The sequence below is a fragment of the Ammodytes marinus genome, assembly GCF_949987685.1.
Source record: "Ammodytes marinus genome assembly, chromosome: 7".
Taxonomy (NCBI): Eukaryota; Metazoa; Chordata; class Actinopteri; order Uranoscopiformes; family Ammodytidae; genus Ammodytes; species Ammodytes marinus.
In genome coordinates this window covers 19,527,116-19,552,420 of record NC_137211.1, presented here as the reverse complement: position 1 = coordinate 19,552,420, position 25,305 = coordinate 19,527,116, and the positions used below count along the sequence as shown (strand labels likewise).

The 25,305-nt window shown below is 40.5% G+C and overlaps 2 protein-coding genes across 2 annotated transcripts; one reads left to right on the top strand and one right to left on the bottom strand.

Annotated features, from left to right (window-relative positions):
* Positions 1–2,395: 2,395 nt before the first annotated feature.
* Positions 2,396–9,339, bottom strand: LOC307252755 (protein ILRUN-like). Its single transcript, XM_080030525.1, has 5 exons — positions 9,107–9,339; positions 6,916–7,070; positions 6,593–6,790; positions 5,571–5,899; positions 2,396–4,521 (listed from the first exon to the last, which is right to left on the bottom strand). The coding sequence occupies exons 1-5, from the start codon at positions 9,268–9,270 to the stop codon at positions 4,486–4,488; spliced, it is 882 nt and encodes a 293-aa protein (XP_079886651.1). The 5' UTR covers positions 9,271–9,339; the 3' UTR covers positions 2,396–4,485.
* Positions 9,340–11,308: 1,969 nt separating this feature from the next.
* bltp3a (bridge-like lipid transfer protein family member 3A) lies at positions 11,309–25,063 on the top strand (the record flags this gene model as incomplete). The annotated part of the gene is made up of 21 exons (XM_080030836.1): positions 11,309–11,352; positions 14,023–14,185; positions 15,100–15,138; positions 15,395–15,486; positions 15,603–15,792; positions 16,171–16,311; positions 16,405–16,575; positions 16,846–17,029; positions 17,248–17,334; positions 18,037–18,210; positions 18,594–18,730; positions 19,841–19,982; positions 20,395–20,588; positions 20,724–21,922; positions 22,235–22,455; positions 22,512–22,624; positions 22,985–23,135; positions 23,337–23,593; positions 23,709–23,817; positions 23,970–24,061; positions 24,924–25,063. 21 exons carry the CDS (start codon positions 11,309–11,311, stop codon positions 25,026–25,028), a joined length of 4,005 nt encoding a protein of 1,334 aa, XP_079886962.1. The 3' UTR covers positions 25,029–25,063.
* Between the last annotated feature and the right edge of the window lie 242 nt (positions 25,064–25,305).

Below are 25,305 nucleotides of genomic sequence, written 5' to 3'. Positions count from 1 at the left end.
CTTCTGTCTGTCCACCCCAACCACTGAGAGATACCTTGTTTGACGACTGGTCCAAGCGACAAGAGTTTGACTTATTTGGAGCACAGTGCCTTTCCTGACATATCAATTCTAAGGGAGTGTCGCAATGAGGGAGGTTGTTTTAAGTGCCTATTCTTAATAATGACTTGGGGCAGTATTCACATGGAGATCTCCTTAAGTAAACAAACGTGGTGAGTCTTAACAGCCTGGGGTGAAGCTGTGAGAGCACCTTTTCTGTTTCTTTTTAACTATAATTTCAAGAACGGCAGTTTTTACACTATCTCTGGCAATTTGTCCGCCTGTATTTGTTCTTTGTTTTTATTATCTCTCAAATGCAATTTCTAATGTCTAATCTTGATGTATTTTATGCCCACGTAAAGATCTTTGAATTGCCTCGTGTCTGAAATGTGCTATAAAAATAAACATGCTTTGCCTTGCCTTGCTTTGCCTATTGAAGGCAGAGCATTAGTGGAAATCTAATTGTATCCAATGTAATCCACTTAGGGTAGTTCTCTCAAAGTTTACCATTCTGAAATAAGTTGTACTTATTTTGGAAAACATTTAGAACCGAGGGGGGCTGAGTATATTACATGTTTAATGTTTAGTGTGCTTGACTAACATTCACTGCAAACTTGTTCTATTGCTAGAGGATTAGCTCACTGTTTGCACTCTCTATTGCAAACGATTAAACTGAATTTCCACGGTAAAGCAATGGTACAAAACATGTTTACCAATTGGTTACAACTGGGCCATTTTTTGTGCACTACATCTACATCGACATGGAGATGATGAGATGGGGAGGCTAGGTTTTAATGTGTCTGGATTGACAAGACAGATGGATATCGTGCCTAAAGAATGAGGCTCTTGTGTATTGATAATTAATATCTCCCTTTGCGGTTTGGCTTGATTTTCAGCTTGAACTCGTGTGACACTAGAAAACGCTGGCTATGTAAGGATACGTGCCATTATTCTAGCACATGGACCGTCTGATGATAATAGGGAACAGAGGAAAAATAATGGCTAAAAGTTGAATAACTGGTACACTGGAGAGAGAGAAAGAGGGAAAGAGAAAGAGTGTCAATATTTGCTTTAACTAAATAGTATTTGTGCGGTTGTGATGAAATGTTCATGAGGGCCACTGCCTGTGTATCCACCCCACATAAATCAGCTTTAAAAGTCTTCCTTAAAAAAATGGTATGGCAGCTGAACGAGCTCACAGCCTCTATACTTTGAGCTTGGGTTGAAAAATGAGCCCTATAGAGCAATAATGCCAAAGGGACTACATGGAAAAACAACAGTTTCATCAACTTCCAGAAGTCTTTTTTTAAGTCAGTTAGAGCTTTACAGAGAGCCATTCAGCAGCTACCGTGTTGACTGCTACCTTAGTATCTCTGGTGCCTTGCTGTAAGTCAGACATTCAACTTTCAACCTGAGCAAATGTCAAGTGAGTGTTGCTACCCTCAGGCAGTGTGGCTTCTGCAGACTGCTGGACAGAGCCGTTGACAGACAAAGTAGGCCCTATTAGATGGTGTGGCACCTCAGACCAGTACACCTTCAGGCTAACATGTTATCTGACACCTCCTTGAAGAGAAACACATATAAAAAATACAAACCACTTAAATCTATCAGATATGAGCCTATGGATGTCTGAAGTTTGAACTCAACATTTTCAAATGTTCAAATATACCCCTAATATAAACAATTCTCTTCACTTTTAAAGTGTCTTAAGCACTCATTAATATCAGAAACCAATGCACTTGTCTTGATTTTGACCCTGTTGCATATTTTCAACATGACAATACACAGTCTCTGTGTGTATTTATTTATCAGCAGTGGTTGACTTCTTTAGTGGGCAGCTACAGAATGTAGAAACCTGCCTTGATTTTTTTGGGAGATAATAATGAACTAGAGCAGTGAGTGTGTGTGGGTCATCTGAGTCCCCAAATACCAACACCTAGCATACACATTAAGTGTGTTTTAAGAAATAGTGAATTTTACTATGCAGGAATTTTCTGCTTATTTGCATTTTATATAAAAAAAAAAGTATCTTTAAAAGACACTGTAAATGAACATTGGTTAAATGGCTGCATGCCAGTGACTAAAATAATTTTATGGATTTTATGGACTTATGGTGCAATACCATCGCTAAGTAATGCAAGTACAAAAAAAGACATTTTTTAGATTTAAAAAGTTTTTTCAATTTTCTGAGAGTAATCTGGATGTCACGTCATGTAGCCTACATGGACAGTGCTTAAAAAGTATAAAAAGAAAAAGAGAAATGTAACCATAACTGATTATGTGGTGAGAATAAAAATGCACATGGTGAAAAAATAAAAGCTGTGACACGACACAAAAGCCAATACTTTGACAAGTGAAGTTATGTTTTGTGATAATTTAATCATACAAACATTCATCAAACACACAGGAAAAAAAGCTTTCATCTGTTTGCACTTCCTCACTCTCATAAATGTGCTGTTGCATGAGTCTAATGCCAACTGATTCATTCTGCAATCTGGCCAGTGGAAACTTCAGAGATGTTGCACTAAAAACAAAATACTATATTGCGCTTGCTGAATTGGCGTCGACAGCCAAGGCCTTTGATGGCAGGGAGAGAAGATTTAAGTTAACATTTTGGACTGTAAATGTTCCATAAAAGAGCTTGGGCCCATAGAGATACCCATAGCCCATAGAGATGCACCCACATGTCATGCTATAGTGTAAATTGGCTTTTTTTGTCAACAGCCATGGGGCTTACAGTTAGTGCCAAAAAAGAAAAGGGTATTTGCCTGACAAGGTGGTCTAATACCCTGGCTGTGGACCACAGATAAAATCAGAGCCGATAATCCCCCTGAGGTCTTAACTGTACTTGTGGAGAAGTAAAAGTATGCAAAGGCATTGTCATGGAAGTCACATAGCTCAGTGCACAGATCAGCCGGTTAATAGTCAATATTCAGTAACAATTTTTCCGACGACGTAATTCTGTCATTTTATTGTAATTGTACTGGTGTGGTTAAGTTTGCATGGGAAATGAGCGCACAGGATCAAATGTGTATGTTTTGAAGAAGCTTATCAAATTATAAACTCGAAGTGTGGGACTTCCTAAGCATAATTTATACAACAAACAGGAGAATTCAGAGCTATAATAACATTAATAAAACTGCCAGTTCAATGCAAATATACAATGTTGAATCTTTGGGTAAATTAATAGGTTTCCAAAAAAAAAACATTATCCTCTTCTACATTCATCAAATACATTCAACTTAAGTTGATAAAAAGTAAGTCCAAGACAGCTTTAAAATGACAACACAGAGCAGGGTAACAAAAAACATCTTATAATGTGAAGTTACGTCTTTATTGCCTTTCGTATGGCTTCAATTCAATGTTTCGTGGCATAGTATGTATCAATCCTGTTATATTTGTGTCTTTTAATCTAATGCGAGCAGGGGAAACTAAGCTAAATTGGAGATTCAGACAATCTCTAATACTGCATTGCTACCAATAATGAATACTCTGCTATTTTAATTGATATATTTCTATATGCCGAGTGCAAACAATGACTCTATTTACAGTAAGTAGCTCAAAAAAGTCATGTTTCACCATAGTTATCGTTGGCTCTAAATTCTAGCTTTAGAAAACTAAATGTTCCTGCACAATGATCAAGACTTCGCTAGCCTTAAATCATAGGAGCCGTACTTTAAATATATAAGAGTTCTGTTTATCAGTGTTGATCTTATCTTTGTTTTTTAGAGTAACGGCCGACTCCCTCCGGTGGGGAAAAATTACATTGCATCTAAAATTGCAGGTACTACAACAACCAAGCAACAATTGCCTCGATGCACCAGCCATGTCTAAAAACTGACGGATTTTTATATTAGCTTAAAATATATTTCAGAAGGGTGCAGTTCTGCCTCTTTTCTTAAAACATGTATTTTTAAATTGATGATAAAAAGTTAATTATTCTAATAAATGGTTTGTATCAGAGACAGGGAGCCGGTCTAGAAAAACCAAGTCAGGGCAGAAACCGGAGAATCAGTTGGCAAAATAAATGGCTTTTCCTCCAAAGTCTCTCTTTCAGGTTGCACAATGCACACACGTATACACACAATATCACAAATACACACTCCTGTCATTGTTTCATTTGCACTCTGACAACTAAATAAAAGAAAGAAAAAAAAAATCTGGAAAAAAAAGAAGAAGGTATCACTCAAAGGACTCATAGCACTCATTTTTAACTTAGCATTCACGCGTGCATACAGTGGGTTGTGGGATGATGGTTGAGCTGCACGTCAGGAGCGTTGGCCTCTGGTTTCTCAAAGTTGTAGCTGGACTTTGCATAAAGTTTTTTTAATCTTTTTTATCACCACACTCTTCACCAGCTACTGATAAAGCCTCCTCTTTCTCTCATTGGTGTGACGAGACTCCAGAGGTGCGGTTTAGTGCTGCTTCACTGTGACTAGTCCCATGATTTTAAGAGTGCCCAAAAGGATAGGGCTCCTGTATACCCTGCAAAGAAAGGGAAATGGTTAAATATACAAAGATAGTAGGGCTGCAAGATTTGTAGGACATCTGCTAAATGACACAAAGACTTAAGTGTCTCTGGCACGCTGTGTTTGTACATACTGTAATATATAAATAATAATAATAAATATATAATATAACTTTCATTATATGTACAGCTAAAATGCTGGCCATATAGCTAATATAGCACGTAGGAAAAAGCTACTCCATGAAAAATACTGCCTCTACTGCTTGTACGCAAAAGCTAAATTATTCAACTAAAGCTGGACTGAACTATATTTGTACATATTTGAGGTGTTTTTAGCTATCCATGCAGCATGGATTTGTAGATGGCAGTATTTGTTTGCCGCTCCACATGAAATGCCTCAGCAAATATCAAGATGGATTTGAATGAATTTAGTGCATCGATTTATGAAACCAATGAATCCAAAATTACCCATAGTGACCCACTCAGTTTTACGATAACCAAAACCTTTAGAAAAACAATTACTTAGTTTGGGGACAATTTAGCACAAAACATGACTTCTTTAGTCCAGAGAAAAAAAGACTACTTTAAATGTTGAAAAATATATATATATTTTTTTTTCAAATTTAGTTTTAGGATACACTAAAACTAAAAAGCCAATAATATAATTTGTTACTTAAATGTTGCAATGTAACCATATCGGATACAAAGAATTTGAAAAAAAATACATTTTAATACAAATTAAGGCATTGTTGATTTATTAATTTATCTAATGTCTTTTTTGTCTGTTTTTAAAGATCTAATTGAATCAAGGTCAATTCTGATGATAATAATGATACTCTACAAGGCCATTATCAGGTCAAAATCTTTACTTTGGTTTCTTACCCCATGCCTGCAAAGTTGATGACACAGAGCTGTACTTTTTTATGTTCTGATTAGCAAGAGTTTGCATGCTAAAAGTCTAAACTAAAAGACAGTGGACTCTCATTTTTCTTTAAAATGTAAAATTAGTCCAAGCTGTGATTGATTAGTTACGGAGCATCTCCATGGCCCTTTTGGTGTGCCTTACCTGGTTATAAGAGACTACTGATAGATTGCTTTGTAGACTATTTGCTACTATATCCACAGAGTTGTGTGAAAGTCCGTTCTGATCTTGCTGCTGCAGCTCGTCGGCACTTTCCTGCCAATGTTCCTCTGTGACCATGTGAGTGCTGGTGTCGTGGAGGCTGTTGTTGTTGCTATTGGGGCACTTGCTCTTCTCCGGCGAAGCGAAGGGGTTGTAGTCTCCCTCCAGGCTGCGGTTGGGCTGCGTGTTGAACTCGGCCTGGAAAGAGGAAAGCTGCTGCGTGACGCCGAGGAGGCCTCCCACCTCCACACTCAGGATCACCCAAATCACATCTGAGAAGCATAGAGACAAACAATGTTGAGTGACTAGGATTGAACAAAAGTCACTATCACTCACTAGTGCTAAGTGCCAACTTGTATACTTTGTATATGGTGGAAATGTTAAACTACCTTGCATTAACAGCCAACTAAAACGATTGTATTAAGCAGCACTGTGACAAGTCCAATTCAATCATGTCAAATGAAACTGGACTACACACCCACCATATCCTCCACCAAAAGATTTTGAGTGCTCCATCTCTGCCATTCATTTTTTATCTTAAATCCACTAGGAGACTGATTGGGTTCAGTGAGGAATTACCACTACAAACGCCTGAATTAAATATTAATGCCTAGTATAATTTTTAATTGAGTATCCCAGTGCTGCTTAAATTTTAGGTAGGCAAGACTTGAGGGACTTCCAGGTGGGATCTATCATACACGTCGCTATCTTCCTCAGGACATAAATCAATGATGAATTTAATCTCTGCTAATAGAATGGCCAATCCAATCTTTTTTAATACTGAAGTAAACGCATACAAAATTATCCAGCACTTTATCTTCTGCAACGACTGTTGCCTTATTACTGATGAATGCAGCACTTGAAAAACAGATCAGCAATTGCAGATTATTCTCCTGTCTATCGACTAATAGTGTGCTCTTGAGCCTATGCACTGAAATGCAACCGTTAATGTTTGCTGTCCTCACCTCCGAAGAAAAGACCGGTCGCTGTGCACATTCTCCACTGGCCCTGATACATGCCAGGTGCCACAGGGCTCTGCATCTGCACACTGACATCAGCGATTTCCTGCGCTTCTTGTGATCGCACCATCACCATGTTTACATGACCGAACTGATCCCCTCCAACATACTTCAGACATACCCCGGGAGGCCACGACTCCGGACCTGGAAGAGACAGAGACAGCTACGTTGAACGCTGCATGTACGTGTATTTATTTCTCATTTACGTGGCCTGGTAACAGCTTTTGTATTATATTGTATGAATAGTATTATTCAAGCAGCAGACTTACCCGTGTTCTTTATCCTCCAGGTCTTTGTGAAAGGCGTGTCCGGTGGAACCGATTCTCCCTCACCAATGGTCACATCACTCACGAAGGACATGCACGGTGCACTGATGTTAGGACTCTCAAAGTCATAGTAGGCTCCAATGGCTGCCTGTAGGTTCCTGGGACAAGGAAAAGCAGAAATCAAGGGTATCAGTACATATGTAGAGTAGTAGAATATGTCATTTGTATGGGGGAAACCCCGGGTTTGCTCAATATGAATGAAATCCCATCCTGTTTCCTAGCTGGCCTCTGTTCCTAAGTGTATACTAACAATTCCATAAAGAAAACATAAATCATTTTGTTGGCATTAGATCATCACAGATTCTTAACTGTAGGCAATGCCTTCCAGAATGTCCTCAAGCATGCTATGACTACTTTGAAAAGCTTGTTCCGTCCAGCCAAAAGTCTAAGACGCAAATATTTTTAAATTACAATCACTTAAGACAAACAATATGAGTTGTTTGTTTTAAACATAACCCATTAGTCTGGACCGCGAGTAACATTGTTGTAGAAAAATAATGTAATAACAATATTTTTCTTTTTGTCGAATAATGTTTTAACCCCTTTACTTTGAATGTGGAAAGCACAGGAGCAGCTTTTACAAGAGCAATTAAAGAAGAATACTTCCACTATGCTCCTATAATTGATAATAATATTTGTTTTCCACAACAATATTGAATTCTTACTGACATCATTTGTGACATTTAAATGAATGGTCCAAATGCATATATTGTAGCAAGATGTCAGCAGAGACCCAGGGAAAATGTGGGTGGGTGTTTCCCCTGACATGCTGGTGGTCATCCATAAACCAGCAGTTGATATTTTTAGAAAGACCATTGCAGAGGAGCTCTCACACCACATCACGTGACACAACCACAGCCTGCACTGCCCACAGGCCACAGTCACTATCTCTGTCATCTCCCACAGAGCTGCATTGGCTTGCTACTGTACTGTATATGTGCACAGTGCATTTAAGAAAAGAGTTGAATGACCTTCTCTGTCACTAACACCTTCTTTTTCGTTTTGACACGAGGACTTACTTTGACTTTTTCTCTGTTTCATTTTCTAAATAAGTCACAGGTAGTCACACTTTATAGCCTGGGCTTAAAAAATAATAAAGAATACAATACACTCCAACAACAGCTTGTGAAGTATTCTCAGTCTGTGAAAAAAATACAGATAAAAACATTTTGGCCAGCCACACTCAGGTAACAAGGTACTATAGCTAAAAGCAAGTTAGATTTTAGACTTTTTAACACTTGACCATATATGATCATGCCATGCTTATCTGCGTAATAGCAGACTTTTGAAAGATTGATTTAAGACATTTTATTGCCAATAAAGGCCTTATTTTAGATTCACTTATTCAAAGGCTTCTCTTTTTAAGGATTCGCAGAAGCCCTTGGTAAAGATTCACTAGGATTGCAAAATCTCTGTATGAGCTTTGAGCTTCACTGCACGCGTAACGTTGGACGGTTACGTAATAAACAGCACCCACCCACTGTTTGTGGTCACGGTACAGCGGCCAGACATTTCGTTAACGTTTGGTCAAGATATCGATAACGCGAAATTGAGGGGTGTCTCACTCGGGTCCTCACGTGGCTCAACAGAGCTATACAGACTGCGAGACATTAGTTTAAACTTTTAAATGGTTTTGGCTGGTCAGCTCGTGCTTGGTTTATTTTGAAAGTGTTGACCAACCTACAACTCACTGTCACAACCACGAACATTCACATACAAATATGACTTCAACGTAGTTTCATTCACGTACCGCAGATGTTATTACACACACTTGTGTGTAAGCTATAATGTATTTATCTTTATAAGCATTTTAATAAGGTAAGCTACCTTCCAAAGTGTCCCTGACAGGCAATCAAATGTGGGAGACACGGTGACTCAGCTAACGCTAGTTACGTTACTACAGCGTCGTTAGCTGTCACCACTGTATCCACGCTTACATACAAAACGTAAACGCTTTCACACCGTATCACAAACAAGGACAACACCTCCTATTATATCCTCTACTGCTATCCACGAATAAATACATTTGAATGGTTAAAAACGATGTGTGGGAAAGCTAGCCGTAGTTTACACAGTAGACTATCTATGATCTAACATGAGCCACCCAGCAGGCCAGACGAGTCACCGAGCTCACCAGTTGGTCATGTCCAGAAAGAAGGCGCATCCGGCGGGGTTAAGCTGGAACCCGAGCAGCCTCTGAAATTCCGATATAAGGATATCTTTGTCTGTTGTGCCCATGCAGCTGAATTTCTGCATCAGCTCCTGGTCCAGGTCCAGGTCCAGGTCCATGCCCTCCATCGCGAAATCGCCCGTACAGAGACAGGGGGCTTCGCTCCTAATTTAGTCCGAGGCCTCGGCTTGTCATAACAGAAGTCAACAACAGGGCCGAGTCAGTGCGCATGTCACATGACTGGAGTTCAGTGCCTCAACCTATTATGAGCCACACAGGCCTGGTTGGAGAAAAGAAAACACTGGGCTGTGCTTCACTGAAGGCTTCACATATTTTAAACAGGTGTATAGATTATGTAGCCTATTACAGTAATGATAATAAGTAATTAACTTAACCAATGTCATGCACAGTGGTCACTAAAGTGGACATTTAGGCTATTTAAAAGCGTATTTGTTGTAGGCTATGTGGATATGCCATGGAAATATTATAAAAGGAATATGCACATGTTTTGATGATGAAGTTGTATGATCAGATTTCATATTGTTATTTTAATATTGTAGCCTATATTGTATTAGGCTATATAGTTTTAACATAATGTATACTTTTTATTAATCGGGTTGATATACATAAAGTATAACTTAATTAATAAAAAAACCTTAACAGGTTTATTTTGTAATGCATGCATGCATGAAGGGTTTAGATATTATCCGTATTGATTGAATGTACTAAAATGTTGTTGTTAAAGGGACACTGTGTAACATTTTAAGTAATTTATTTGCTAAAATCAATATCCTCATTCATAAATATGTCCTCATTGGTGTAAAATCACCACTGCCAATAATCTGAATTATCCTCCTGAGCGGAGAATTACAAATATGAATATTACATTTTGTGCATTGAGAGGGCAAGTCTTATGGAGGAATCCATGTTTTTGGAATGTCTTCAGGTGCATTGTTTAAAATTTAGAATTGTTCTTGTCCTTGAAGGCCACTGTAGCTTCTGTTATTATTCAAAAGGGGTGGGGTTACCCAGGGAGCGTTGCATTCTAGAACTTTCTAGAACTTTCTTGATGATCTCATATTACACACTGCACCTTTAATTATCTGTGGAATGCGTTGTTGAGCTATTTGTGGATTTTTTTGTCAGTATATTGTTGATTTTATGTTTCTGAAAAGTTATCTATTCTCTTGTCTTTGTTAAGCACAGAATCTGACAATATTTTTTTTATTTTTGCACTGCTTTAATTGTGTTTTGTTAAGTGTTATTCGAATGCTTCTTAATTTATGTTTGTATAGTGCCTTCACGATCAAAAGTAAACTTTTTGGATAACCTTGGAATATTTCTATTTCATTAATGTCAAATAACAAATATAATAAATCAAATAAAACGTCTGTTTCATGTATACATTTGAGAGGCTATATAATATATAATAATAGTGCCAGTCAAATGTTTGTAAATGTTGGTGTGCCTACCTGTCATGCTTTAATTAGGAATTTGATGTATCGTTTTATATGTAGAGTGACAGCATCACAAAACAGTATTATTCAGGCATTGGCCAAGCCTGGGCTCAGCTCTGTCAGGTTCTCATCCTCACTCTGGAGACATTGGAGGGCATCTTTGTATACTGCAAGTGTTGTATGCTGATCTCTTATTTTATTTTTATTTTATTTCTTTTTAATCTGCATGCATTGGTGTGCTTTTTGTTGTTATTTATGTATTGACTCTATTTTTTGTACATTGTACTATGGATCTTCATGTGTCCTGAATAAAATCATATATATATATATATAATATAATACTACGTTTCATATTTTTATTATTATTATATTTTCTCTTATTTTTTATGAATATACCTCGTTATTGTTGTCCACCTGTCGTATCCTAAACGTCCAGCAGAGGGCGTTATTGTACTATGTGTGTGTAAGCTGCTGTGTTTTCTCAGTGTAGTAGGGAATGTGTATGTTTGTGTGTGAGAGAGAGAAAGGGGGTCAGCGGCTGCCCGGCGTCTAGCTAGATAGCAACTAGGCTGTGCTGTGCAAGCAGCGGCTAGAAAGATGCACACAGCTACCAGGGCTGTGGTCACTATAGAGGTGCCCGCGAGCTAGTATCTTTTGTATAATTTAGAGGGGAAACTGATGTTAGTGTACGACACGAACGCTAGCAGAAATGGCCGGACTTATCAAAAAGCAAATTCTGAAACATTTGTCAAGGTAAGTGTCATTTTTTGTCTCTGTTAGCCGGTTAGCCCAGCTGGATGATGGTTTTAACTTGACTGCCGAAGCACGGCAAATCTTCTCGCAAATCTTTTCTATCTGCATGTAGCTACATTGATTTTCATGTTGGTTCAAATCAAATGTAGCCTAATACGCTGTGTTAGAGCAGAGACATGAGAATAACGTTAGGACATTTTTATAGCAGAGGGGCAGTGAACGCAACAAATCACCTGAACCTAATTACGTTGAACACATCACTTTAGTGTGTGCACATGTTAAATAATACTGTTACACGCTACATTCTGCCTCTATATTGCATTGGGTAGCCCATAGGACAGGTGATGGATGCAATAGGCCTAATACCTTAGCTGTGCCCAAACACCACTGCTTACTTTTGAGGTCATGTTGAACGTTGAAGGGTCTGATATATAGCCTACATGACAATAAAAATGTGAAAAAGCATTATATCTATCTATCTATCTATCTATCTATCTATCTATCTATCTATCTATCTATCTATCTATCTATCTATCTATCTATCTATCTAAATAGTTTATAAGAGTTATAGATGAAGTAGGATATTTCAGTTTAACATCTTTATGTCCTGGGAGGATAAATGCTGCCTCAATCTTAGTCTGATAAGCATATATCCCACCACCTACCACTCACTCCGTTACACATATGTAACATTAGGCTGTGTATTTATCTTATTTATGTTCAATTGTATTCCAGTCACCTTCAGCATCCTCTCCACAGCTGCACAGTGATGATGATGCTCAGATCCTGCTATTTTTTCTCATTAAAAAAAAAATGTCATTGTGTCAGAATGTGTTTGTGTTTCATGTTGCAGTCAGTCTGGTACTGCTGACCATTCGTTTATGTAATAGTTTGGGTGGGATTGAGTGAGGTTGCTGTGTCTTAAAAAGGTCCCTCTTGACAGGGTGAATCATCAGACTAGACAATAGGTGTGTGCTTAATCCCAGGCTTTCTATTTGACTGACCTCTCATTCTCCTCCGCCTGTGTTGTTTCTGTCACTGAATGATTAAAAAAAAATGTTTATACCAGATAGGACACAGTGGACACTTGCACTTGCTATGTAGACATGCAAGCACAATAATGTTGTTCTTCCATAGGAAATGGGCTTCATAGTTCTTAGCGTCTCCTCAGTTATGTTGCATCCTGCTGTAACTTTAAACCAAATGGACCCTCGTTCTGTACTTCAAAAAAATGTATACTTCTAGAATATGTATCTGGCTCTGTGTAGCAATGGTCCTATAATATCATAAATCACTGTAATACCAAATTGTATATTCAGTTTTACCTGCCATGTATTCCTGCTACAACAGTTATTCTTTGTGTATATTCTTTTAAGTTCTTTGCCACTGTTTTACTTTGCTGCAAACGCACCAACGGAGCCTAAAACTAACTTCTTTAATCACCGAGGGGTTTCTGAATTCTGTGGGAATTCCTGTGTTTTGATCTTCTGAGAATGATCTTACTATTGCTTTATTTCAACACCAACCAAACACTGGGGCTTTTGCCAAAGATTGTACAATGACTTCATTCTTGCCTTTGATAAGCTCTGCGATTTCTGTTCTCCTAAAACCATGCTAATCTTAGTAATTAACCTTAAATTCTTTTTTAACCTTTGCTCTACTGCTAGACTGATAATGAATACCAGCAAACACCTTCTTAACATTCTGCCACTCCAAAAGGAAACTGTATTTAAGTGCACAATTTTGTACTGTGTTGAGTCATAGCTGTATTGTACTTTCGGACACGTGAACCGGCGCTACACCTCAAGCTTGACTCATTCAAGGCCCTTGAAAGGATGTGGGAGTTGCATTGACTGTTTATTTCATAACAATTTCTAACAATAGCTAATTTGAGGAAAACAATGCCCTAGGTTTTTTCCCACAATGGAAGGAGTGTTGAGCAGTTATTTTGTGGCTCAGTGTCAAAGTGAAGCTCGAGCATTGACTGGCCTATTATGCTGATCAGGTGCAGCGTGGCATTAGGCCTAACCATGTTAAATGCTTTAATAAACTGGACCAAATCCACAAGTCATCTCATTAGTATAATTAACATCATTAAACAAACTGTGAGTGTCACTCTGTAGCTGTCTTGCTTGACATTTAGTGAGCTGCTTTATAAACATCGTATCTTTAGGTCGATGTCTAAAATGTCATGGGGGTTTCTCAGAACGGTTTTCAGTCATGTGGTGTGTGTGTGTGTGTATGTGAAATTAAATTAGTCAACAAATTGATTTTCTTCAAACATTTCTGTATTCACCGTGCGTCTGGTTGTTGCTTATTCTTGGCTCAGCGGCCTTGGAGAAGAGGTTAACATATTGTGAGTACAGCTGTGTGAATACATTAAGGAGAGACTGCTACTGTTTTTCAAGGATGACTCATTCAGCTGCACTACTTCTTCACAAACATCTTATCAGAGCTGCATAATTAATCATCATCAATCATCAGTGACGTATGCTGATGATGTCAGGTGTCTACCTGATAAAAGTTATATGAACCTCCTCCAGATTTAGACCGTGAAGTCTGTTTTCTTCGGTTAACCAATCTGTCAACCGTAAAATGTTTTGTGTTATTTTTGTATTTTATTTATTTATTTTTAACTTTTTTTCTTTTTAATGTGGTTTCTTTTCTTAGGTTCACCAAGAATCTATCCCCGGACAAGATCAATCTGAGTACGTTGAAGGGCGAGGGGCAGCTGTCCAACCTGGAGCTAGATGAAGAGGTCCTGCAGAACATGCTGGACCTGCCCACCTGGCTGGCGGTCACCCGGGTCTACTGCAACAAAGCCGCCATCAGGGTATGCTATTTATTGACTAGTCAAACCTGATTGTGTAGCCCGTCTGACAGGTGCGGTTGTCCCCCCTTTTCCGAGGAAGACTATTGAAACACGAAGCCTGTACAATAAAAGGAATTGTCTCACAGTTTATTTTTCTCAATGCAAACAAAGCTTTTTCTGTTCGCTAATACCAGATAGCTTGCCTTTGAGTGCACCGATATCGTAGAGGAAATGAGCAGAAGCCGAACCACAGAGATAAGCTCTGCTGGAGGCCCTGATGACAAACGTTATGATCATTCAGACCAGAACTCGGTTGTTTATAATAGAGAGGCTAGTCGTAATTCACTGGGACACAAAATGCCAGAGGCTACACTGATCCGGAGATATACTGTCTCAGCATAGCCCTGTGTCCTCAAAAAATCCTAATAAAATCTAAAAAAAGTTTAAAATCTAAAGCCAGTCATAATATTAGTTTTGTTGTTGCTGTAGTGTAGTTACATATAATTTGATGTACTTGTGTTATGTGTACAGCTGTACTGTATGATTCTTCGTCACTGTTGACTCTCAGTAAGAACTTCTCATTTGCAAATTTTTTTGCCGGAATTCACCTGTTCTGTTATATCATAATTGTCTTTCTATAATCATACATGGCTCGTGCTAACCTCCCTAACTGTTACATTTGTCTATACAAACTCTGAGATAGTTGCTGTTTATAACATGATATTTTGTTGGGCTCACCACCACAGTGATATGATTGAGTAAAAACAGCAGCATGACTCCAAATATGACAGCATGGTAGTTATTGTTGTAGCACAGAGTCACGGATGGTGGAGGAGTTTGATGTTCACTGTGCCCTACTGCCCTGTGCATAATAAACAGTGCAGATAAACTGTTTGTGGCTGACTCTGTGGACTCTTGCTGTCTTGTCTGTTTAGATTCAATGGACCAAGTTGAAAACAAGCCCCATCTGCCTGGTAAGAGTCTCCATCCTCCTACTGAGTTCTTGCACGTTTCTGCAGTTCTAAGCTTCTCCTTTTGTTTACATCCGACTCAGGCATGACTGAGTATGCAGTGCCCCACATACTCTAGTTACTTTACTCTTTTGTCATACTGCTCCATAGGTTGTGCTATCTATCCTGTTATCATCAATACATCTTGGGCTATTTCTCCTCCTTTCTCAATTGTATACTGACTGAGTATTATTGTTTTTTAATAACTTTTTCTGTGCAGTTCTTGGATAAGGTAGAGGTAGAAATGAGGACATGTGAGGAGCCGCGACCACCTAATGGCCCCTCTCCTATCGCTATTACAGCAGGCCAGAGGTAAGCCTACATGAATCTCATGTTAACCTCACTGATGTTGAATACTCAGCTCAGCATCCTTTGTCATGTATATGGTCGTCATATCCATTGCTCATGTTTCCATTGTGTGGTTACAGCGAGTACGGCTTTGCAGAGAAAGTGGTGGAGGGCATGTCTGTTAGGATCAACTCCATCACCATCAAAGTGCAGGCCCGTGCCTTCCACGCGTCCTTTGAGCTCTGGCAGCTACAAGGAAACAGCCTCGACCCAAAATGGCAGCGCAGCGACCTCCGCTACACCCGCGTCACCGACCCCAAAAGAGGAGAGGTACAGTTTCATCTCCCTCCTTACTCAACCCTCTGTCTAGAAGTTGTATTTATTTATGTTTTTGGAAACAGTGTATGCTTATTTTGGCCTGCTTTTTAAGATTTTAATAAGCTGCTGGGACTTTTAATGAGAGGACCAACCTCTCAAAATTGTAAATTTATTGTAGTCCAAATAAAGAAATGTGTGTGTTGCCTGTTCTTGCTCTGTCCAAACATTTCAGGCCCAATGCTATTCTCTAGCTTCCCCTTTCTTACAGAGAAAATGTTGGCTTGCCAAGCAGATTCCAGTCATTCCATATATGCGGCAGGACATGGTGTATTTTATGTCTCATAGTTTTTGTATTTGATCATAGCTGGATGATTTGACTTATTGTTTCAGGTGTTGACCTTCAAAGAAATCAACTGGCAGAGTCTGCGAATCGAGGCGGATGCGATTGAGAGCGACGAACAGGACCTCGGTAGCACGCCATTACGGCTCATCACCAACCAGGGCCGCATCCGCATCGCACTAAAACGCAGAGTGAGACATCCAGCTAATATTCTGTAACTGAACTAGTTAAAATCCCAAACTTTGCGTAATCTTACTTATTTGTTAATTGATGTTCTTTTCCAGATAAAGGACTGCAACGTGCTGGCATCCAAGCTGCTTTTCATTCTGGACGACTTGTTGTGGGTTCTGACTGACTCCCAGCTCAAAGCCATCATCCATTACGCCAAATCCCTGAGCGAGGCCATGGAGAAGTCTGCCCAGCAGAGGAAGAGCACGACTGCTCAATCCATGCAGGTCCTGCATCCTTCCTGCTCATGGATTCTTTGGAGTAAAAGAAAAATGAAAAATATTATGTTTGAAGGGGTTTTACCTTCAGACTTCATAATAGGTTTTAAATCAATATTTTGGGCATTGCCAACTTGGAAAAATATAAGCCTCATTAATCTAAAGTCATGTCTCTCAAGATTTGTTTCACAAGTTTGCTTTTTTCCCCCCATGATAATTTAGTTGCAAAAAAATCCATATCACTTTGTTAAAATCAATGTTTTACCTTTTTTCTTCTAGACGGCGCCTCCATCCCCTGGCCTCCACAGCCTTTGGACCGAGCCCCCACCCACTACCACTACAGGCACCCCCAGCAACATGAGCCAATACTTTGATCAATATGATGTCAAGGAGTCCTCCTACCACACCTTCATATCCCGCTTAGACTTACACATATGCAACGACAGCTCTTCAATGGACGAAGGTAAGTCGAAAATAATAACTCACAATGTGCCATAAAAGAAAATAAAAACACTGTCTTTATCGTCTTGCTATTCAGGTATATTATTGGTGTTTTACTTCAGCATGAAGACAAGATGGTTTCCTGAAAGTAATCTGTATAATTTAAGGATTTGTAAAGCTTTTTGAAAAATGATCACAGTGGAGCCGAATTTTAACGAGCGTCATGTGACATTGCATTAGATGAGCCTCCCCCACCGGGCTTGCAGGGCGCCATGCAGCTGACATTCAGGAAGCTGGGTTTTGACTACTATCCCGTCCACAGACCTGGTAAGTGTGATGACTGGTCCTTTCTCTGAAATATAACTTGAATGCAGTTTTTACCCAGAGGCTCTGTCCTGTTCCCACTCTACAGCATTCATTCAGGACTAGCTGTTGCAGGCGGATTACTATTGAAGCAGGCTAATGGCCTGGGAGAGTGTGGGCCTGCGCTATTCATTCTTTGTGCAAGTCATCAACTGTAGAATGTGGAGCAGCACAGACGCCTCTGGAGCTGCTCATGCTCAATTAAACAAACTTCTGTTTTTGCTATTGTGTTTAATGAAGAAGAAGTAGTATGCTCTTTGAAGGGAATTACAACAGAAGGAAGATATAGCTTTATACATAGCAGGTGTGTGTAAATATAACCAAACATAGTGTGTGCACAAATACAAGCTTGGAAAAGTGGCCTCGGTTGTTGACACACGCAAGGAATTTGACTTCTCAGTAGTTCGCATTTAAATTACACAGTGCACAAGACAGATTTACAGACACTGTCATACAGCTGAATAAATAGAAACAAACGTAAACATATACGTAGCTTTTAAATACAGAAAAGAGCTGGACAACCAACTATTGGTATACAGGCCGTATTGTACTCTTCTATTTTCGATCTTAGAGTTGTGCCATGTTTATCAGAGGTCTTTAGCTTTGAGTTGAGAATGTTATCTGATGATTGATTATAACTGCCTTTTTGCCGCTGCTCATGTACAGCTGATGGATGTCGACACTGGGAGCGCCACAGTGGAGCCATGGAGGCTCAGGCCCAGTGGGCTGGGAAACTGCTGCAGGAGTTCCAGAGGAGAGCAGAGGCTTCTGGCTTCCCTGGGCCAAATGCAGAGGTGCCCCAGCCAGCCAACTCGGACTCCCACGCAAAGACAGGTCAAGGTACGATCGCAGAATTATCGTAAAAGTTTTTAGTTTTTTTTGTATGACAGCGAAACACTGATAGATGCTCAGATGTCATCAAAATAGCTATGAAACAAAACCTGTGAAAAAGTGTGTAGTAAAATAAAACAAATACTTTGTTTGCCTTCATCACACCACAAATGACTACATAGTAACTACAATGAAACTATGACCCCATCCCCCATACAAATTAGCATATGGCTCAGTCATTTTAATGATAAGAAAGACATGAATTCTAGTCTGTGTAAATATTTCTGAACATCAAAGTCGTGATCTCACTAGGAAGCTGACTTGACTTTTCTGTGTGAGTGAGTCATTTCTGCCTCTCACAAAGCTTTTTCTCTCCCATGCACGCACTGTAGATGGACAGTCCAGTCCCAATAAGGCCACCCCCCCCGGCCCCAGCAGGACCTCTGTCACGGCTCCCTCAGGCTCGTCACTGAAGAGGCTGCGCTCCAGCTGCGTGGTGGTCAGGATGGATGACGTGGACATTCACCAGGCAAGCTTTAACCATCAGCTGATCTGATTAACCTGCTCTAACAGAAGCCCTGACTTCATTAAATGGGCCTAAGGACTTGTGTTTCTCTGTGGAAGATGTGGGCTAGAGGTCGCCTTGCATTCAGAACATTTTAGCAGTGAAAAGGCATCACATGTTTTGTGACGCATTTTTGACAATTTTAGAATAGGCACATATAGTGTTAATATTATGGTTTATTAAAGTAAAATCCCTAAATGTAACAAATCAACCTCCTGTCTTCAATCAATCATACAACCGGGACAAATATCTCCAACTATTATCTTTTTATCTTAAAGAAATGTCATATTCTCAGACATAACCACCAGCTTCCTGCTGTGGATTGCATTCATGAAATACATTACATTGGTAACCATGGCAATGATAAGTATAAACAGTGTTTGTGTGTGTGAAGCATGGTTTTGATAGCTAGTGACTGAGGTGACTTTACATCAACAGATTTAGACATCAGTGATTACTTTTAAGAATAAAATGTTGATTTTATTGCCAATATGTTATATTGGTTTGAGGGTATTTAAAATTGCCCTTCTGGGTAACTGTAACATACATGTGTGTTTAATAAGTGCTGTATTAATAACAACAGGCTTGTAATCAGTTTTTTTTTTATGTCAAGGAAATATCATTACTAAGGAATAGGATTTATCAGAAACCTATTTATGTTTCTTCATTTGACTGCTCCAGTGTCTTTCCCCTGAGGTTGAGAATTACACTCTCAGACTGCTTCTGCAATTTCACTTGGACAATTTCAGACTATTCATCATCAAAGGACGTTATAGTTACAGAGTTATTTTAGGTTTAAGACACTTGTAGTTCCCTATTTGATAGAACAAACGAGACCCGGGGGAAATTCTGTACACGACCAGGTCTCCCCCTTTTTAACAGGAAGTCACTGATAATTCATGCTGCGATGCTTTTAGTCCTGTTCTGTGTTCAGGACAGGACAGCATTCTGTTGAGTAATTTGAGTAATTTTTTCTTTGTTATCTTTTCTAGCTTGAAGTAGATAAATGAAAATCAGAACTTGTATTTATTGATTTTTCCATGGCTGTCCTGACCTCTGCACCTCAACACTCAGGTGTCTACAAGAGGCCGTCAACACAAGAAGACCCAGTCTTTACTATCCTGCAACCGCAAAACTCTGCGTTTGCCAGACAACGTGCCAGCAGTTCACCTGCAGTTTACCGAGTACTACTTTCCCGACAACCCCAGTTTATCAGGTATCATGATATGTTTTTAACCACCATTTCAAGTTTTAGATTAGTTTGGGCAATGCTTTCGTGACACACAGTATTATGCTCTAAAATGTTTTTAGAAGTATTTTTCCTTAAAGCACAAGGAGCTCCATTTTTAAATGAAGTATAGACTCATATCTATAGACTTGTGTGCACTTTTTTTTGTTACATTTACATGACAGAAACTACATGACAGAAATACGTTTAAAATAATAAAATATTCGTTTTCGGGGCAATTTCACAAAGTTCCCAGAAGTAACAGAAACACTAAACTTTATTTCTTAATATCTTGTTAATATTCAGATTGTGTGTGTGTGTTTAATGCCTTCATTACAAATGATTACATTATGAGCGTCCTGTATCAGCTTCTCTGGCCTTCTTTTCCCCCTTCTTCCAGTGCCCATCTCAAACCTGTATGCCCAGCTCAACGGCCTCCAGCTGTGTGTCGACCCAGCCAGCGTGCTGTGGATCAATCTGTTCTCCAGGGGCCTTCTGCACACACTGGACCAGGTCAAAGCTTTCTACCATTTGCAAGACAGCACCAAGGCTGAGGAGCACGTAGACATCCGCATGGACGCAACTCAGCTCAAGGTCAACACACAAATGATTTTACATAATAGTGTCTTTCTTTAGATTTCAAATAATTTTTTTCTCTTGCTGGAATGCTTTTTATACAAACTGTTTGTAAATTGCTGGTTTATATATTTTTTTCTTCCTTTTCCACAGCTGATAATCCCCTTGGATTCTTCCATATTGGACCATCCAGAGCGTCCACAGTCCCTCTCTGTCACCGTGCCTCAGATGGTTCTCAGCAACACTCGCCTCTGCCCCCACAGCTCCAGAGCTGACCTGGGCAGCACCTATGAGCACTTCTCCGGCTGCTCTTTCTTCCAGCCCAGCCCTCCCTGGCCTTACCCCAGAGACAGGAGTGCCTTCCACCCCGTCCCCTCCACCTTCCTGCAGCACTGTCAGGAGACGGAGCCCCGACCCCTTGACAGAAAGCAGTTACGATGCCAGGACGTCTGGTCCCTCAGTCTGTCCCGCGTCACCCTGGGCTTCGACGGAGCTCGGCGATTCCCCAAAGGCAGAACCCAACCTTTCGTGGAGCCCTTTGCCGTGTCTGTGTGGATGTGTCAGCCCTCTGGCTTTAGAAACGCTTCGCCGTCTTCCTCCTCCAGTCCAAACGGAGCACAGCAGGAAGACTCCTCACTCGCGTCTGTCCACTTCTTAGCCCACGTCATCACTCCGGTGAAGATGTGGCTCAACCACTACCAGTACGTTGCCTTGCTGAGGATGAAGGACTCCATGGCTGGCTTGGGGGCGGAGTTAGGCCGGGATCTACGGGACGTTAAGCAGGCTCACGGCAAGAAGACAAAACCTACTACTGTATGTCTGGCCCTCCTGGTAGACTCTGCAGAACTGGGCCTCCTGTTACCACCGGTCTCCTCAGAGCCAGAAGAAGAGGTCCCCCACACCCCAGAGACAGACAGCCCCAGCATGACAGACTCTGACATGTCCCCCACTCATCAAAATGCAGACCTGGTTAGGGAGGACAGCGGGTTAGAAAATGGCATGTCCTCCATGAATACAGCCAGTGCGTTTGATCAGGATGAGCCAGATGAAGTGGTGGAGGAGGCTTGTGAGGCTGTGGAGGAAGGGTTGGATGGTTTGACAACACAAGAGGACGCCAACGTTCTCTCGCCTCCCCTCACACCTGGACACTCCCCCGCCATCTCCCGCGAGCCCTCCACCTTCAGCCTGGAGGGGGAGCTGTCCAGTGCCATTAATGTCACCAAGGACGCCACCAAAGATGCCTTCAGTGCCTCTATGGACCTGACCAAAGGGGCGTTTTCAATCACAAAAGACGCCTTTAGCATGCTGAGTCGTGGCTCAGGAATGGGCAAATTTTTCAGTCCGCAGACAAAGTAAGTGCAAGTGCTCCCCTGCTGGGCTGTTGGCAGCATACTACGTAGTGTTTGTGTGACTGGAACTCATACTGAGTGCACCAAATGCTTTTACTAGCTATCCCTCTGTAGTGACTCACTGTGTGTGTGTGTGTGTGTGTGTGTGTGTGTGTGTGTGTGTGTGTGTGTGTGTGTGTGTGTGTGTGTGTGTGTGTGTGTGTGTGTGTGTGTGTGTGTGTGTGTGTGTGTGTGTGTGTGTGTGTGTGTGTGTGTGTGTGTGTGTGTGTGTGTGTGTGTGTGTGTGTGTGTGTGTGTGTGTGTGTGTGTTATTAGGGAACAGGTCCAGCGTACAGAGGAGTCATCTCCCTCTCTGGCTACCAGCCTGCGCCACCAGTCCATGAAGCAGTCGCCTTCCCAGCATTCCTTTGATAGCGCTATCTTGGAGGGAAGCCTGCCTGACGAAAATCTCTCTGTGAATAGTGATGCCAGTGACAATTTTGTTGTTCTCATGGACTCAGGTAAGAAACTACAGAGTAACCAACCGCAATTCCTCTGTACAACACAGGTGACATTTTCTTAAAGTGTGTGTATCCTGTCTCTATCGAGTCAGGTATGGAGTCCACACGTCCAAACGGCAGCCCAGCGCCAGGGACAGCGGGAGGATCATCAAATGACCTCAGCAGCTCTTTATCCCAAAGTATAGAGGACGTTTCTCAGGATATGGTGAGTTACCGTGCTAATTTCTCAAATGTCATTGATAGATTAAAGTTTCGTAATGGATTTAATAAACAATTCTGATTAATTGTGCTTTACAATGAGGTCACAGTAATGTAAACGCAACTGAATGAGACCAAATGAGTTTATCTTCCCCCTCTCCCTTTCACTATGTAAATAGTTGAGTTATATGTTTATATAGACATTGCTTTTGGTACATTTATTATTTAACTTTTTTTAATGGCTTTGTACAGCTCTTAAGTTTATCATTGTATATTCATTTGAACTGTCAGTGGATGTGGTATTATTTGGATTTCCTACTAAACAAGACACTTGTGTATAAATGAATTTCATGTGCTGTTGTTTCAGTCTTCCGTGTTGTTGCTGGTCCTGAGTAGAACTGCCTGTACGATGGAAGTAAAGGGAGAAGACCAAGTTGTGGCTCTAGAAGCCCAGAACCTGAGCACCATGCAGATGGGCACAGTCAAAGTATCTGACCTGCTGGCTGGCCTCATTCAAGGTAACCTGGATTATGCTGGCTGTTTCTTATGAATTTGCATCATATTTGCATCATCTCTTATGTTGTATAAAGGCCTCTTAATCATGATATTGTTTCTACATAGAACCACATAGTCTTAAAAACAATCTGATCAAGTGCCAGGATGGAAATCATGCTGGAACGTGTTTCACCAATGTAACTTCCTCTTTCTACCTTGGGAAGCTCCGGACAGACCGGTCCAGAAGCCTGGTAGTAGGGGATCTCCAGCAGTTTGCGTGAGAGCAGAAATGGGTCCGTCTGCTGCCCGACACTCGGCTCTGTCTGAGTCTATGGGCTTCCTGGACATTAGACTGCAAGACTTCAAGGCAGAGCTGTTGTCCTCCACAGTGGCTAACATCGGCCCTTTTCTGGAAGATGAATTCGGTGCTGATGGTCAGCCGGTGAAGTTACACATGAGCAACATCACCATCACTATGAAGGTGGGTGTTTGATACAACATTTTGATATCAACTGTTAAGAGTAAAAGTTAAACAATACTGGCTAGCCAGTGTTGAAGTATGTGGTTAATGCTGAGGGTGCCTTTTTTTCTTTTAGGATGATAGCCCTAAAATCTACCCCACAGCCCCTCAAGCTGTCCCAGCCTCATTCATTGTAGATCAGCTGCTCCTACAACGTGGTGAAGACGGCATGATGAGGCTCAGAGGTGAGCAAGAAAATTCTTAATTTTTTTACTTAAAGTTTTTGCTCTTTGATCCGTGACACCACACATAATTCATCACAACACATCTGCTGTAACAATATCTTTTCAGAAAGATGAACAGAAAGTGATATTCACCATTTCCTCTTTGTGTGCAGCTGAAGGTGTAGACCCTAAAGCCTCAGCAGGTGTTCCTGTGGCTGGCCCGGACAACCCAAACAGTTCCTGTTCGGTTCAGCAGCACAGCGAGGTAGGGGAAATCAAGCGGTATTATACACTGCATAGCCTTAGCTTATTGTCTCTGGGAATAGGAAATCATTTATTTATCTATTTATTTTTGGCCTGGTTGGTCAAACCAATGGCAAAGTTATACTATTAATATTTTCTATACAAAATGAAAGCAAAGAAAATATGACAATATTTAAAAAACTAAATTTGGCATCTTTGACTTTATGCACAAAAACATTGGTTATATAAAGCAATACAGGTATACCTCAAAAAATAAAATAAACTTAACGTGAGGCTTCAACTGGAAAATGAAATGTAATATGTTCCACTAATCTTTATCCTCGGTCTAGACCCAAATTCCCCCTTGTTTATTGTAACAGGTTTAAGAAACATCCCCAGCCTACGGAGTACGTAACTTCGTTGGTATCTTTGTGTCTGAATGGCACTCACAGTTTAGGGATCCAACAAACAAAGGGTCTTCTTTGTTTAGTATTGTAATGTGTATGAATGAATATCACCACTGTACCAACCATGAGGCTGTATACTGTAACTCTGTATTGGGATACTTTCACAGGGCTCCTTGATTCTTTCATTCTTTGTATTGGTCAAGATATTTAAACCTCTTCACAGGTTCTACTCGGGTTTAATTCAACAGTAACCGTCTCTGTTTGTCTTGAACACAGCTGTAATACTGGTGTCCTGACACTGGCCAGCTCTAAGTAAGGAAAGCAGAGACATGTAGCCAAGATTGTTTAATGGTCTTGTAATTACGCCTGTTGCTGTCCGTCAGAATCTGATAGCCGCCCACTTGGCATACAGCACCTAGCCAAAGTGTGCACTGGCCGTAGCAGATACTAACCAATGCAACTGTCCTGCCATTACAGAGACAAACCCTCTTGAACACCCAGGCTGCTCTCACCCAGGCCCTCAGTGACAGAGAACGCCTCCTGCTGGAAGTCAAGAAGTATGACCCAACGTTCACTATCTGAGCCTCTCTCTCTCTCTGTCGCTCTCTGAACCTGTACTGGAAAAATAAATGGGAAGAACCAGCCAAACTCATTCATAGCATGCCCGGACAGTGGACATGAAGATTAATCCAAGCTGTGAATTTTGATCACACACTATTTATGAGATTACTAAAGATCCCCTATAACAATTACTAAAAAGGGGAACCTTGTGAGATAACTTATGCTAAAGGTACATTAATGGTACTACTTTTTATCTGGAAGTCTAGATATTCCTCACTACTGTACTAAAAACACAAAT